We start from the raw sequence: 13,690 nt of genomic DNA, 5'->3' as shown, positions 1-13,690 counted from the left end.
TCTATACTCTATGTATCACAGTATACATAGGAGTGCAAGGAACTCTTCAAACTTGGAAAGGTGGGAAGCTCTTGCAAAGGGAAACTCCATCCCACAGGAAATGGGCAGTCATGGCCTAAATTGACAGAACAATTCATACCCTGTGATACCTGAAAGTGCATTCTCGATCATCAACTCGCCAGAGGGTGCAAGTAAGTCCCTCCCTTAATGGCAAGGCTGCCCTGTTCCTTCAGGAACATGTTTTTCCTTGCCAGAGTTTCACATATTTTGAATATCTAGGTTGCAAGCAGACCAGTTATATCCCCATGAAAATCTGTTGTGTTTGTTTACATAGATTACTGTGTATATGTTACTGTATGCACATCCAGTCTCAATGGTGTGGCTTCCCAGACAGGGATTAGACTGTATCATCATTTGTTACCATACATTTTGACATATTTATGTTTTCATTTAATTACATTTTAATCTTGATATCAACTCCTACAAAGAGTGGTTTTAGTTGCTACGCAGTTAGATTGATGGAAAATCGGAAAAACATCATAGATTTGCAGAAATTTCAAGCTGATTGTGTTTGTAATAATGACTAATGATTAATTATGATGAAAGTATTATAGTTACACACTTCTAATCACAAATAACACAGCTATCTGCCCCAGAAACAGACAGACAATCTGTAAACTGCTGAGGCATTTTGTGGTGTCAGAGAAGATCACCAATATAACAGGAGGAGTTCCTATGAAAGAATGACTGCAGAATGCTCCAAGGACATCATCTTACAGATACCTTCTATGTGCTGACTGGATTGAGGCAGGGATGTAGGCTGTCATTTTCCTTTGCGTTACTATAAACTGTCTCATGAAGACACTCATATCACAAAAGTAAAACTGGATCCAGTGGACACCTCAGACAGCTGAATGATTTGGACTTTTACACTAGAAGGTGAAGTACTAGAAGAGGTAGCGAGCCTTTTACATACCTTGGCAGCACTGGATATATGAAATGCAGACTGGATGCTGACATTAGAGTATGGGTTGGCAAGGCAAAGGTAGCTTTCCTCTAACTGAAGACATGGAAAGCTGCTGACCTGAACATCAACACCAAGACCAGGATCTTAAACATGATTGAGAAACCTGGCCTACTTTATTTTTTAGCATTTTATGGCAAGAACTCACTTGGATCCCACAAGGGAAAAGAAATAGAAGCTGACAAAAAATAGCTGGTGCCGCAAATTAGAGGCTGACATGAAGAAGTTGGAGTAAACCGGGTGGCAAATTGATAGACCAGGTTTATGACTGAGATGCCTTTATGACTCTCATAAGTGGCCTATACTTCAGTTGGGACGATAGGAGATGGAGATGGACAGTCTGGTAATGTACATATGATTGATATCCAAATAAACAATCATCTCCAAAATAGCTGCTTTATAGGAGAAGGAAAAAACCTTCTTAGCTTTCAATGGAAGTGAATGTAAAAAAGATTTTTCTAGTGTTTCTATTGGTTCATTCATCATGACATTTTCACACAGTGTGAAGGACAGCTCCTCTGTTCAAAAGATGTAGTAAACTAAAAATCAATAAAAATGGAGATACATTTTTCTTTGGAAAATGAAAATATATGAACATATTTATGTACACATAGGCAGCAGGAATGTGTTTATATATGTACATTACCAAACTGTCTATATATAATGTAATCAATAATCCCCTATGGTGATTATATAATTTATTCATTCATTCATGTACATATATGAACATGTTCTTGCTGCCTCAATATATATACCATGAAAAGACAACTCAGTGCTATGGGTGTGTCAGTGTAAGAGGTCTTTTCCACTGACAATGTGGAGTGAGGTTATGAGTGATCCATTTATAATTGGGATTACTAGGATAATGTCATCAACATCTAAGGTAGGGAAAATATACCCTGCTGGCCCTGGTAAAATATGTACACTCTATATACTAAAAATATGAAGATAAGTAAGTAAGTAATTAAGATTCTGACTGTATAGTTTATATTCTTTAATGGCATTGAACAATAACCACTTGTCCTTGGCTGATTTGATTGGAAATAAATAATAAATTAAGTGACTTTCTCTGACTTTAGTTCATTGCCGCATGCTGACTAAACTTCCCTTTAAAGATTGAAGGCAACATGTCCACATTGGTTCATTTGAGTTAAGTAACTTGGGCCAAGGTCTGAGTTTTTATATTAGCACTGTTAATGGGCAGGGTGAATCTGCCAGGGGTGCCTCTCTGCTTCTCCTTCTGAATGGCCCGAAGAAGGCTGAAGACCACCGAAGCCAGTGTGTTCCTGCCTCCACTGTGGCTGGATGTTCCACGTCCTCCTGCCAGATGTCCGTTTCTGGATCTTTGGCCCCTGTTACTGCTGATGAAGTAGGTCCGTAAACGGCCCTGGCGCTCACTCACTCCCTTGATGAAGATTTCTCCTCGCAGCTCGAGCACAAAGCCCCAGTCTGCCAAAATTTTCTGGGTGGGCTCAGGGACCTGGATTCTCCCACTGACACCTGAGCTGTCCATACGACTTGCCAGGTTCACCGTCATCCCCCAGATATCATACTGCGGTTTAGAGGCTCCAATCACACCTGCAACTACAGGACCATGCGCAATACCTGTACGATGAATTAATAAAAGTTTGGCATTAGCTCAAGGAAATCATCTTGTTAACTTTAGAGAAAAGGGATATTCTTGTGTCTTACAGAATATTGTGAGGTTGTGTTTTTGGTTCATTCCCATAGAAATAGCTTGCTTCATTTTCAGAGGAATCTAAACTGCGACGTAAGTAATGATTGAGGTCTTACCCACACGGAGTTGGAATTTATTGGATGTGTGTTTCTTAATTCTTCTCAGAGTCTCCTGCATCGCCATTGCAAAAAGCACCAGTTCACTCAGGTGATGCCAGTTACGTCCTCCACGAGTCTAAAGGAAAATTGAATGTCCATCCTATTAAAGCACTCTCAACAACAACAACCTGATTGGCAACAAAGATTTGTTCAAATTTTAATGAACAAAACAAGCTCCTGCAGCTGTATTTTCGTGGTTTTTATTGCAGACGAGGATTTTTTGGAATATCTGAATTTTATGTTGATAATGAACTTGGTGTTAAGGTAGTAGTAGGTTTGGTGATGTTTGTATACATTGTCCATAAAGTGAATTTGTTATTGTAGAATGTTAAATGACAAAATGAGAGAAAGAGCCATCCTGGCTATAGAATATAAATGGCATATGACAAATGTGAAACTTGCTTTGGTCTTTAATATTGGGTGCAGAATGCCCAGCTCACTCCAAATGTTTTCAAAACAGTAGACCGACCTCATAAAACATGTAAAAAGAATATATCATAAGAACATATCCCCAAAATATTAGAACATTCATTCAACAAGTCATTAACTTATTGTCTGTGACCTCTTATTTAGTTCAGGGTTGTGGTGGGCCAGAGCCCACCATAAGGACCATAGGAAGATACCTATTCAGACACAGGGAGAACACACCAAACTCCTCACAGACACAAATCTACAAACCCAGGACCCTGGAGCTGTGAGACACTGACACTGCTGAGCCACCGGGCCGCCAAATCTCTTTCAACATTTCTTAAAATAAACAATCCTGCTAACATGCAATGATTTTAAAGCAAGTTGATTAAAATGACAAACCTGTTTATCAGGTGATAACCCAGATGCAGCCATGTAGCAGCTTCCTATGGTTTTGATTTTCTCAATATCAAAAAAGTATGTCTCTTCCAGCAGCTGTTTCAGAGAATGTGCCAGAAGTCAGAGAGCATGAGAAAAGGAGGAATAGAGAGAAAGACTGAATCAGAGTCAATGTAAAAATATACACACACACATGGATGCCCTAGGTTCAGTGGAATTTACTTGTGTCAAACTACTTAAAGACATGCAGTGTGAACATATGCTGTACTCACCTCATCAAAGTCAGCAATGATCTCGTTGAGAAGTCTGAGACATTCCACTCCTTCGTGTTTAATCTCTTTCTGCTCATAGTACTCATTGAAGCCAGCGATGGTGGCAAACATCACCCCAACTTCATCATAAGACTGAGCATAGAGTTCCTGTTCAAAGAGATTTAGAGAAACCAGAATTATTTTAAAAGATTAGCCTAAATTGACTTCATCTTGGTTGCAGAAATATGACCACATATAAACACTGGCCACATATTAATGATGGGAGCCAGGGACAGATTATTGACAGAAGCCAGTGGGACCAGTCCCCAGGGCTCAATGATTCCAGGTGGGCTATAGGCCCCTCATGACCCTGAACTGGATAAAGTGAATGTTTGTGATGTGGTTTGGATTGAGAATGTGTGCCTGTCCACTCATGATCAACACACAAATAATATCTTCATAAATACTTGTCTTTAATGTTGAACTGGCACCACCTACATCATCGTTCTTATTCCTGTCCAGAAAGTGGCGAGTGACATGTGCAGGCAGGATGTTGTCTAGCAGACATTCATTGTGTTCTCTCAGCTCTCGCATGTCCTCCACTTCCTGCTGAGCCTGCAAACGCCACAGGAAGTCCAGCCTTGCAGTTGCTTCCCACTGACCATTCGTCAGACCAGACAGGGTACAGAAAGGTACGAAAATGTATCACAATTTTAAAAAATGGCAAAGTGAAAAAATAACAGTTCTCATTTTCCATCAAATATATTGTCACAGTATAACCTACATATTTCTATCAAACTGCTTATCATTCTATTTGACATTACAGAACATGTACAGTAAGCAAGTAATTATTTAGACTTAATGTTGGAGAAATTAAATTTTAAATTTGTAGATTTGTTATTTACATTATGCTTTTAGCTCCAAAGCAAATTTAAAGGCAATCGACTGATTAGCTGATTAATTACATTTACAAGGACAGTGGATACATTTTGACTTAAACTGAGTGATTCATTAGCTGGGGATCAAATCTGACAATATGAGGGTTCTGAATGATGATGAGCATGTTTTTAAGCACAGAACCATACCTGGCGTCCATTGTAGAACACAGCTACCACAAACATGGCCATTAACAAAATGGAGATGCCTTTTCTCCTTAAGTAGTGATTTCTAGAGAGGACACACAAAGTGTTACCAAACTGAATGGAATTTAGTACTGCTCTTTGGACTTATATGGGGTAACATTCATTTATTGTCTCCACTCACTCACTCACTAAATTACTTCACAGATCTCTTTTTCATATTGACACACCTAGACATTTGCTCCTGCTCCTGATGGCTGACAAAAAGTGCATGGAAGGCCACTTCGATGAAGTAGGTGTAGACAATAACCACCAGTAAGAGTACAGTGAGCTTCAGCAGTGAGCTCAGTCGCAGAAACACAGCACAGGTTACCATAGAAACAACCCCACTCAGTACGAAAAACTACACAGAGAGAACATTGTTTAAAAACACAGAGACTAATTTATTATTTGCATATTATTAGGGCTGAGGAGTGTGGCTCACCTCAGGATGGGTGCAGATGGTCAGGGGTTTGTGGCTGGGTAGATCCACATTGTTATTTCCACTGCCCTCATCTTCTGCTTCTATAAAGTTACACCAAACCTAGACAATAATAACATATGTAAAAATGATATGTTAGATCTTAATACCACAAGTTGGTAAAATATCCATTTTGATATCAGTTTGACATTTAGAACACATGAAAAGGTTGACTTGCATTCATCCATTCATTCATTCATTGTCTGTAACCGCTTATCTAGCTCAGGGTCGCCGTGTGTCCAGAGCCTACCTGGAATCACTGGGTGCAAGGCAGGAATACACCCTGGAGGGGGCGCCCGTCCTTCACATGGCGACATACACTCACACCTATAGACACTTTTGAGTGTGTATGGGAGGAAACCCATGCGGACATGGGGAGAACACACCAAAATTCATACACATAGTCACCCGGAGCAAGGCTCAAACCCACAGCCCCCAGGACCCTGCAGCTGTGTGACTGCGACACTGTGCCATGCAGATGACTTTCACATGTAAAATTTGATGAAAAGTGAGATTACTATATACATTTTATAATGTCTATTGCTCTTGCTAGTCCTCACCATGTCTATAGAAGCCATGCCAAAGTTGATGGCAATGGCGGTGACAGTGAGAAGGCTACGCATGTTGTTGTTTTCATGGATCCAACAGCAGAGCTGCTGCAGAGCAGAAGGAAAACATTTAAACTCCTCCGCCAGTGCCATCACCAGCAACAGAACATAGCCTAGCAGCACCAGAAAGAACTGCACCACAACAGGGTATACTCTGCAAAGGGAGAGGTCAGAATTAAGCAAGGCAATATATATATATAGTTTCATGAGGTCATACAGTGTGTGAAATGTATGTAAAGTGCTGACAAAGATAAATAAAGAGAACACTCTGAATACTGATTTTTGACTGAAACAAGAAAAATCCAGGGTGTAATCCAGATCCATGCCTAAACACCTCTGCTTCTAGTTCGCATAAATTAGAGAAGCAGGTGATTGGATTAAATCATACAGAGGATTTTGTATTTCTGGATGTGAATACAGCTGATAAATGACTTTCTTGGCTCTTTACCTTGGGGCAGGGATGAGCGACTGGACTGCCATGAGGAAGAGGAACATAATGAAGGAGCAAACCAAGTTGGTCTTAAAGGTTTCATCCCTAATTTGTGAGAACTGAAGCAAGAGAAAAATGATCAGAACAAAACCTCAACATTCTCATCTGTCATTGTGAATCAATAAATATCTAATTATTATGTCTTTTGAAGCATTTTGACGTATCTGTTTATTATTATGAAATTCTGTGTTTTTAAATTATGCCTAAAAATGAACAATGGAGATTCAATACCCCAGAAGTCCCAACATTAGGTTATATATAAGAAGAAATAAGTCTCAGTGTATTTTGGGGTCCAAGCACTGGCTGTAAGTCTGTTATTTCATAGTATTTTTACTGTTAAAATCTTGGATATAAATTTGTCTGTACATTAGCATTATTTTAATATTTCTACAATTCAATATTCAATTCAAGATGCCACTTCTGAAACTTTTGGCTAGTTTTGCTATGAGTTCAGAGAGGGGACTCCATACCTTCTCCTCGATGTGTGTGTCCTTGAAGACCAGCGTGGCTGCGGTGATGTGCTCCTGTCTCATTCTCTCGCTGCTGCGCAGGTCTATGGCATGCTCAATGCGTTTGTTGATCTCCTTAGAGCTGGAACGCCGGTTCCTTGAGTTGGGCATCTGTGAATGAGGCCAAAATCTGTGAGAACTGAATACCATCATCATCATCACCTTTGTTCACTGAGATCTGCTTAGGACTGTTGTGTGCACCTTGAGCTCTAAAGGTGGGAAATGTGGCAAAAAAAAGAAAAAGAAATAGTACAAAACGTCTGCATACATGTTTCCTGATATTTATTTCTCTGAGCTCAAACCTCACAACAACTGATTAACTCAGTGAGTGAGTTCTCAGTAAAATCTCACAATGGGCTCAGATTTGCTGGGTGGATTTAAACCCTCATGTCTCCTTTTTGTTTAATGCTGTCTCACCTAGAATTGTAGAAGAATCTCTATCAAGTCTCCCGAGACATTAAAGAGCGACATTTGAGTAATAAAATGTGCTCTAAGATGAGATAAAATTAATGAAATTTAGATTAGTCTGAAAATTGAAGACTACACAAGCAACTTTCATTAGGTTTAGCATTAGCTGGGGTATCATCTTAAGAAAGAATCGAGTACAGGTTCTTACACACTTCATCTCGACCACATTGCCCAATGGGAAAGTTGTGTTCCAGGCTTGTCCAGTGCGTATCTTTGGAGGCTCCACCTCCTCTCCGTCTTGCTCCTTCTCCTTATGGCAGATGAGGAAAGTGTCGATGTTATGTTTTCGCAAAAATTCGTTTCGTTCATAACCACGTCCATCCTCAGTTTCATAGTGACCCTCCAGACAGTCCAGAGTGGCCCGAGAGATGTGGATACGGCTTTCAATAGAGAAAACGATCATGTAAATCAATAATGAACAGGCTAATAGAAATGCCTTAAAATCATGTTAAATCTCTTTTGTATTTAAAGATAAGTATGTTGTTTCTAAACTCACTAAATTTACTGTTTTTGAGACTTGTTTTGTTTTGGATAGAAACAATAAATCTATGTGTTGTTGGACAATTGAAGTGGAAAGCTCTAATTTAAAATGTATTTATAACAGAAAGATTTGTAAATGTATCCCTTTGAATGAAAACAAACAAAAACAGACTAAATTGGTCTTATACTCTCTTTATTTACTTGACCCCATTACTTCAGAATTAACCTCAATGGATCTGACTCTTCTTAACCTTATTCTGTATATAGTGTAGCCTAAGCCTTTGTTGTTCCACCTTTGATTTGTTAAGCTGGTTACTTCTTCTTCATTTTCAGCTAGACCCTATTTATACACTTGGATAAGTACTGTTGAGGTTCTTATGCAGTTCACTAACTGGGATTTGATCTAATTAAAGACTTCAGCCTGTCTACCTGTAAACCTCCACTCCACTTCTTCATGGCGAATCAGAAGTGAACAGGCTGCTGAGGAGTGCAGTTAGCACAGGTTTCTGATATTTCTGTAATCAAAGGTTTCAGTTCTGTCTTCTGGACCCTCCATTTAACCCAGTAGCCACTGTGTCTTGTAAGTTTTCCTTCTTTAAACTCACCCAGGAATGCCCCCTGCTTCTAACATGTTGGCAACGCCCACGTCCCAGGACCACACATCAAACTGCCACTTCTGGAGCCCCAAAACACCACACAGAACCGAGCCAGAGTGAATCCCAATTCGCATGTCCATGTCATGATTCAGCTGCTTCCTCACATATCTAACAATAACAGAGAGAAGAGTTGATTTTGAATCAAATGTAAAACCACTCTAATGTAAATTTCTGTCTATGTCCACTTTTCTTTGTATAATCATAAATGTCAATACAATATTATCAAGTGTCATACTTAGTTATGCAACAAGTACATGATGCCTGATTTTGTATGTATGAGCTGATATAACTTCAGGTGTAACACACAAGTTAGTATCATTAGTATAATTGTAACTACCCCTGTTGTGCATGAGTTTCAGATTTTTACCGTATGGTGGCAATCATAGCAAGGCCCATCTCCACACAGCACAGAGCGTGAGCTCTCTGGGGCTCTGGAACTCCAGATACACAGTAGTAACAGTCTCCCAGGATCTTTATCCTCATGCAGTGGTGTTCCTACACACACACACACACACACACACACACACACACACAAAAGCATTAATAATGACAAAACAGGCTCCTCACTAGAATGATTAAATTAGCAATTTATTTATTCTGCTCATGTACTCTACTCAAATTTATTCTCATCTCCCGCATATGCATATTCCCGCATATTCAAATAATGCATATCTTAGATGACAGTATAAATCTAACCACTCCTATATTAGATGTGTTGGTCCAGTCTTTATCACCCCCTATAATGCATGAGGTACTATAACCCTAACCACCTTCTATTGTGTGAGTTAGTATAACCATGTATAGCATCTCACATCAGCCAGACGGTCAAATCGACAGAAGAGCTCATTGAGGGTGCGAACCAACTCCTGGGCAGACATAGTCATGGACAATAGAGTGAATCCCTTTATATCAGCAAACAAGATGCTGAGAACAGAAAAAAACACACAAGTAACATTTAAAGAACAAAGAGAAAAAGAAATTAAACATTAAACTAAACTGAGACACACAGCAAGCTCTGATACATTATGCAATAAAATGTGTCATCTGTTATAAACATTATTTATGATATACAACTGTTTAACCAATGAGTGGACAGTGTATCTGAAAAAGACCAGTGTGCCATTTGATCCAGGATTAAGTGATTGCTTGAGATATTTTTTAAAACTTATTAGAGGTGACTTGACTACCTGACATCAGTGTAATGATGGATGTAGATCTTGTGGAATTGCTCAGGGAGCAGCTCATTATCCATGGCGGTCATATCAGCCATCATCTCCAAGGCAACAAAGCGAGGTAGTATAGACAACACCAAGCGCTCCTATTGTGCAGAATATACATTTCTGTATAGGATATCTTTTATTATATCATCTATCACATTTTTATCTCATATTCAAAACAGTCATAGACTCAATCTATATATACACTATATGGACAAAAGTTTCAGACACATATGTTTTACACCTACAGAAGGTTTTTGACATCTCATTCTAAAGCATTAATATGATTTTGGTCCAGCCTTTACAGCTGTAACAGCTTCCAATCTTCTTGGAAGTCTTTCACATAGACCATGGAGTGTGTCTGAGGAAATTGTTGGATAAGGGGGGCCTGGCTCGCAATCACCATTCTACTTCACCCCAAAGGTGTTTGATGGGCTGCGGTCAGGGCTCTGTGTCCGCCAATCAAGTTCTTCCACACCAAATTCACTCAAACATGACCTTATGGACCCTGCTTGGTTCACTGGGGCACAGTCATGTTGGAACAGAAAAGGGCCATCCCCAGATTGTTGGAAGCATACTTTCACTGGAACTAAGGGGCCTAAGCCAAACCCTGAGAAACAACCCAATAGCATAATCCATCCTCCACCAAACTTTAGTCAAGCAGGTACGCTTCTCCTGTTGTTTGCCAGATTCAGACACGTCCATCAGACTGCTAGGTAGAGAACTTTAATTAATCACTCCACAGAACCCGTTTCCACTGCAGTACCGTGGCAGCATATTATACACCACTCCACCTGACACTTGGGGATGTAAGGTTTGCATGCAGCTGCCCATGTCATAAAGCTCCTGGTGCACAATGTTGGTGCTGATGTTAAAGACAGAGGGTGTTTGGAACTCAGAAATCATGAACCAGCAAAGCATTGGTGACTTACGCACTGTGCAACTCAGCATTTGGCAACACCCCCACTGTGACCGTATATGGTCTGCCAAGTTGTGGCTGAGTTGCTGTGGTTGCTCAATGCTTCCACTTTCAATAGTAACACTCATTTTTTTGTTGAATATCTGAGAGGCAAGACATTTCATAACATTTTGGCAGTGATGGCATCCTACTACAGTATCCCCCTCGAATCCAGTTCGCTTTTCTAAATGATATACATTTTGTAAAGGCAGGCTGCATGACTAGACTTGATTTTATACACCTGTGGCAATGGAATATAGTATGAATGAAACACTGAATTCAGTGAGGTGTGTCCAAATATTGTCCATAATGTGTAAGTCTGTTATGTCAGTACTATCTCCCATATAAACCCATTTGTGCCTCCTTACCTGTCTGTAATTTTCTGCTTCCAGCTTCATGCGTCCCTGGATACAGCGACGTGTCTCAAGAAAGGCTTGTCTCTGAGCCCGGTCAGTTAGGTAATGAATGAAAAGACCTGCTGTATTCATACTCATGTACAGCAAAGTCTTTGCAAGAATCTAAGAACAGATTAACATGGTATAATAAGTCAGTCATAGAGAATGCCCTAAAATCTACTTCATTAGCTGGGTAAGAAAGATGTACAATATGGGCTAATAAGATTTGAGCCAGCAGAGTTTAGGGATTATCTTGATCATACAAGCTTACTGAACCTGACAATTAATAGTCAAATCCAAAACACAAAACTAGGTCCAAAAGGGCCATACTCCAACAAGACCACAGAAAAATCTCCCAAGATTACACATTATGTAAGAAGCGTCAAAGTACTACAACTACTATAAACTATACTCAGGATCATGAATTATTTATCATTATATCTGTAGTTGGAAAGCACAACTATCCATCCAACCTTCATTCTAGCTGTCCATCACCTTTCTGAGCAGTCCCACTTCATTGAAGTTCTGTGCTGTCTCCACGACAAGGTGCAGAGCAGCAGTGAGTGATCCAGCTCCCATGGCCCACAGCAGGGGTAGTGGTAGGAGAGTGTATGTGGCAAAGAGGGTGAACAAGACATACCAGGATGGGTCATTCTCCAGGCCATATCCAAGTCCACCAAGTACCTGGATGGTCTGTGAGAGCCAGCTGGCCATGCCAGCATAATGCAGCCATTCTGGGGAATGTGAACGTTTACAAGTGAATACTAAAACACAAAGCACTACAGAAAAGGCCAAAAAGAAGGCAGTGAGGCAGGCAGGTAGGAGGTCTGAGCCATCGGGCACCACAGCAAGGTACAGGACCAGCAGGTGAAGCTTGGCAGTGGCGTCTAAGATGTTGGTGACAACTAGTGAAGTGCGCCTGGTGTGTGAGGAGTGCCGATGGTAGAGCTTCTCCAGGTCCCGGGATTTGAAAGTGTGTCTCAGTGTTGGCACATAGACCCCATGGATTGTGCGTCCCCAACGGACAAAAAAGTCAGCATCACTGGCATAACCAGCCGAAATGCCAGCTTGAGCATTAGAGTAACTGCGTTCCCCAAAAAAGGATGGATGCACCCGGGCAACAGAGGAACGCCGTTTGGTGACACCTCGGGATGCCTTGCTGCGGATCTGCCTGTTGATTTCCTCAATGTATGCATCAGTGACATAAATCTTCCGAGCTGGCTCCACAACAAATTGCTCCCTCAACTGCCGTTGACTGATGATGTGCTTGACAGCATTCTGCCACATCAGCTTCTTGCGCCTCAGGCCCGGGGACAAAGGAACATCCAGGTGAGATGGGATCTGCATCCTGTGGAGGTCATGCAGCTCACTGAAAGTTACCATGGCATCTTTCTTGTCTCATCATCATCATCATCATCATCACAATGCCTCCAGAGAATCTGTCTCTCTCTCAGACATATGAGAGGGACACATCTGCAACAGACAGTGGAGCACAATGTAATGATTCTCTCAGACGTTTTCACAGTTCTATAAAAAATTTCCTACTTAGTGTATATTTTAAACATTTAAAATTATAAAATGTGTGAATATGTCTTATTGTGAACTAGTAGAATTGTTATCATTTTTTAAAAAGATGTTCTGAGATGTTAGCTAAAGAATGGTTAGAAATGCTCTGTATTTCAGTGCCATCTGAATACATCCAGCCAATACTGGCATTGTGGGAATAAGGAAACAACATAGAAATATATTCTCTAAACAATTTGCACTTCAATAATGAACAATTAAGAGTGCTCTACATAACCGACCATGCCTGAACATGAGAGTGATTCGTTGAGCTTGGAATGGAAACTGAGAGAATGACTAGAGACAGACATAAATCAAGCTTCAATACATAGTATCACTGGACAAATCCTTGCATTAAAAAAATAAATAAATGGGAATTTACTGATGACATAAGAATACTTAACCATCCTTTTCAAGTTTTCTGAACAAGTTCCCACTGTTCTGGTTTTCATTAAGATTTCACAAAATATAAAGGATGGATTATGTGTTGAAACAATAAATATGTCAAAAAGGATATGTTCAGATGACAACAACCATATACGTTCCGCCCTCATTTTGGGTCTGACTGCAGTGTGCAATGGAAATTATATTATTTTTCCTTTGTTGAGGTTTTAAACATCATGTCTGACACACGGCTTGTATGCAATTTCATTAGATGCATAACGGATTTATCCAATCCCACTTCTGTGGCAGTGTCATTATAAACAATGCAGCAGCTCTGAACTCCTCTGAGGATAGAATATAGCCACGTGTGATGTCATTAGATGCTGTGAGCCAAGTTGCCAGATTTAGAACTGAGCTCATTAACACAGATAGCAGCTAAAAACAA

At 40.2% G+C, this 13,690-nt stretch overlaps 1 protein-coding gene across 1 annotated transcript; it reads right to left on the bottom strand.

Annotated features, from left to right (window-relative positions):
• Positions 1-2,057: 2,057 nt before the first annotated feature.
• si:dkey-206f10.1 (adenylate cyclase type 8) lies at positions 2,058-12,681 on the bottom strand. The gene is given in 19 exon segments (XM_066677305.1): positions 2,058-2,629; positions 2,819-2,936; positions 3,671-3,763; positions 3,940-4,086; positions 4,417-4,575; positions 5,004-5,085; positions 5,228-5,400; positions 5,482-5,580; positions 6,078-6,279; positions 6,574-6,674; positions 7,086-7,239; positions 7,241-7,254; positions 7,741-7,972; positions 8,678-8,836; positions 9,096-9,223; positions 9,541-9,652; positions 9,916-10,046; positions 11,272-11,421; positions 11,794-12,681. Coding segments are annotated over 19 exon segments (3,597 nt in total). The 3' UTR covers positions 2,058-2,174.
• Between the last annotated feature and the right edge of the window lie 1,009 nt (positions 12,682-13,690).

This window comes from Hoplias malabaricus, chromosome 7 (genome assembly GCF_029633855.1).
Source record: "Hoplias malabaricus isolate fHopMal1 chromosome 7, fHopMal1.hap1, whole genome shotgun sequence".
NCBI lineage: Eukaryota > Metazoa > Chordata > Actinopteri > Characiformes > Erythrinidae > Hoplias > Hoplias malabaricus.
This window is presented reverse-complemented; position numbering and strand designations above follow the sequence as displayed.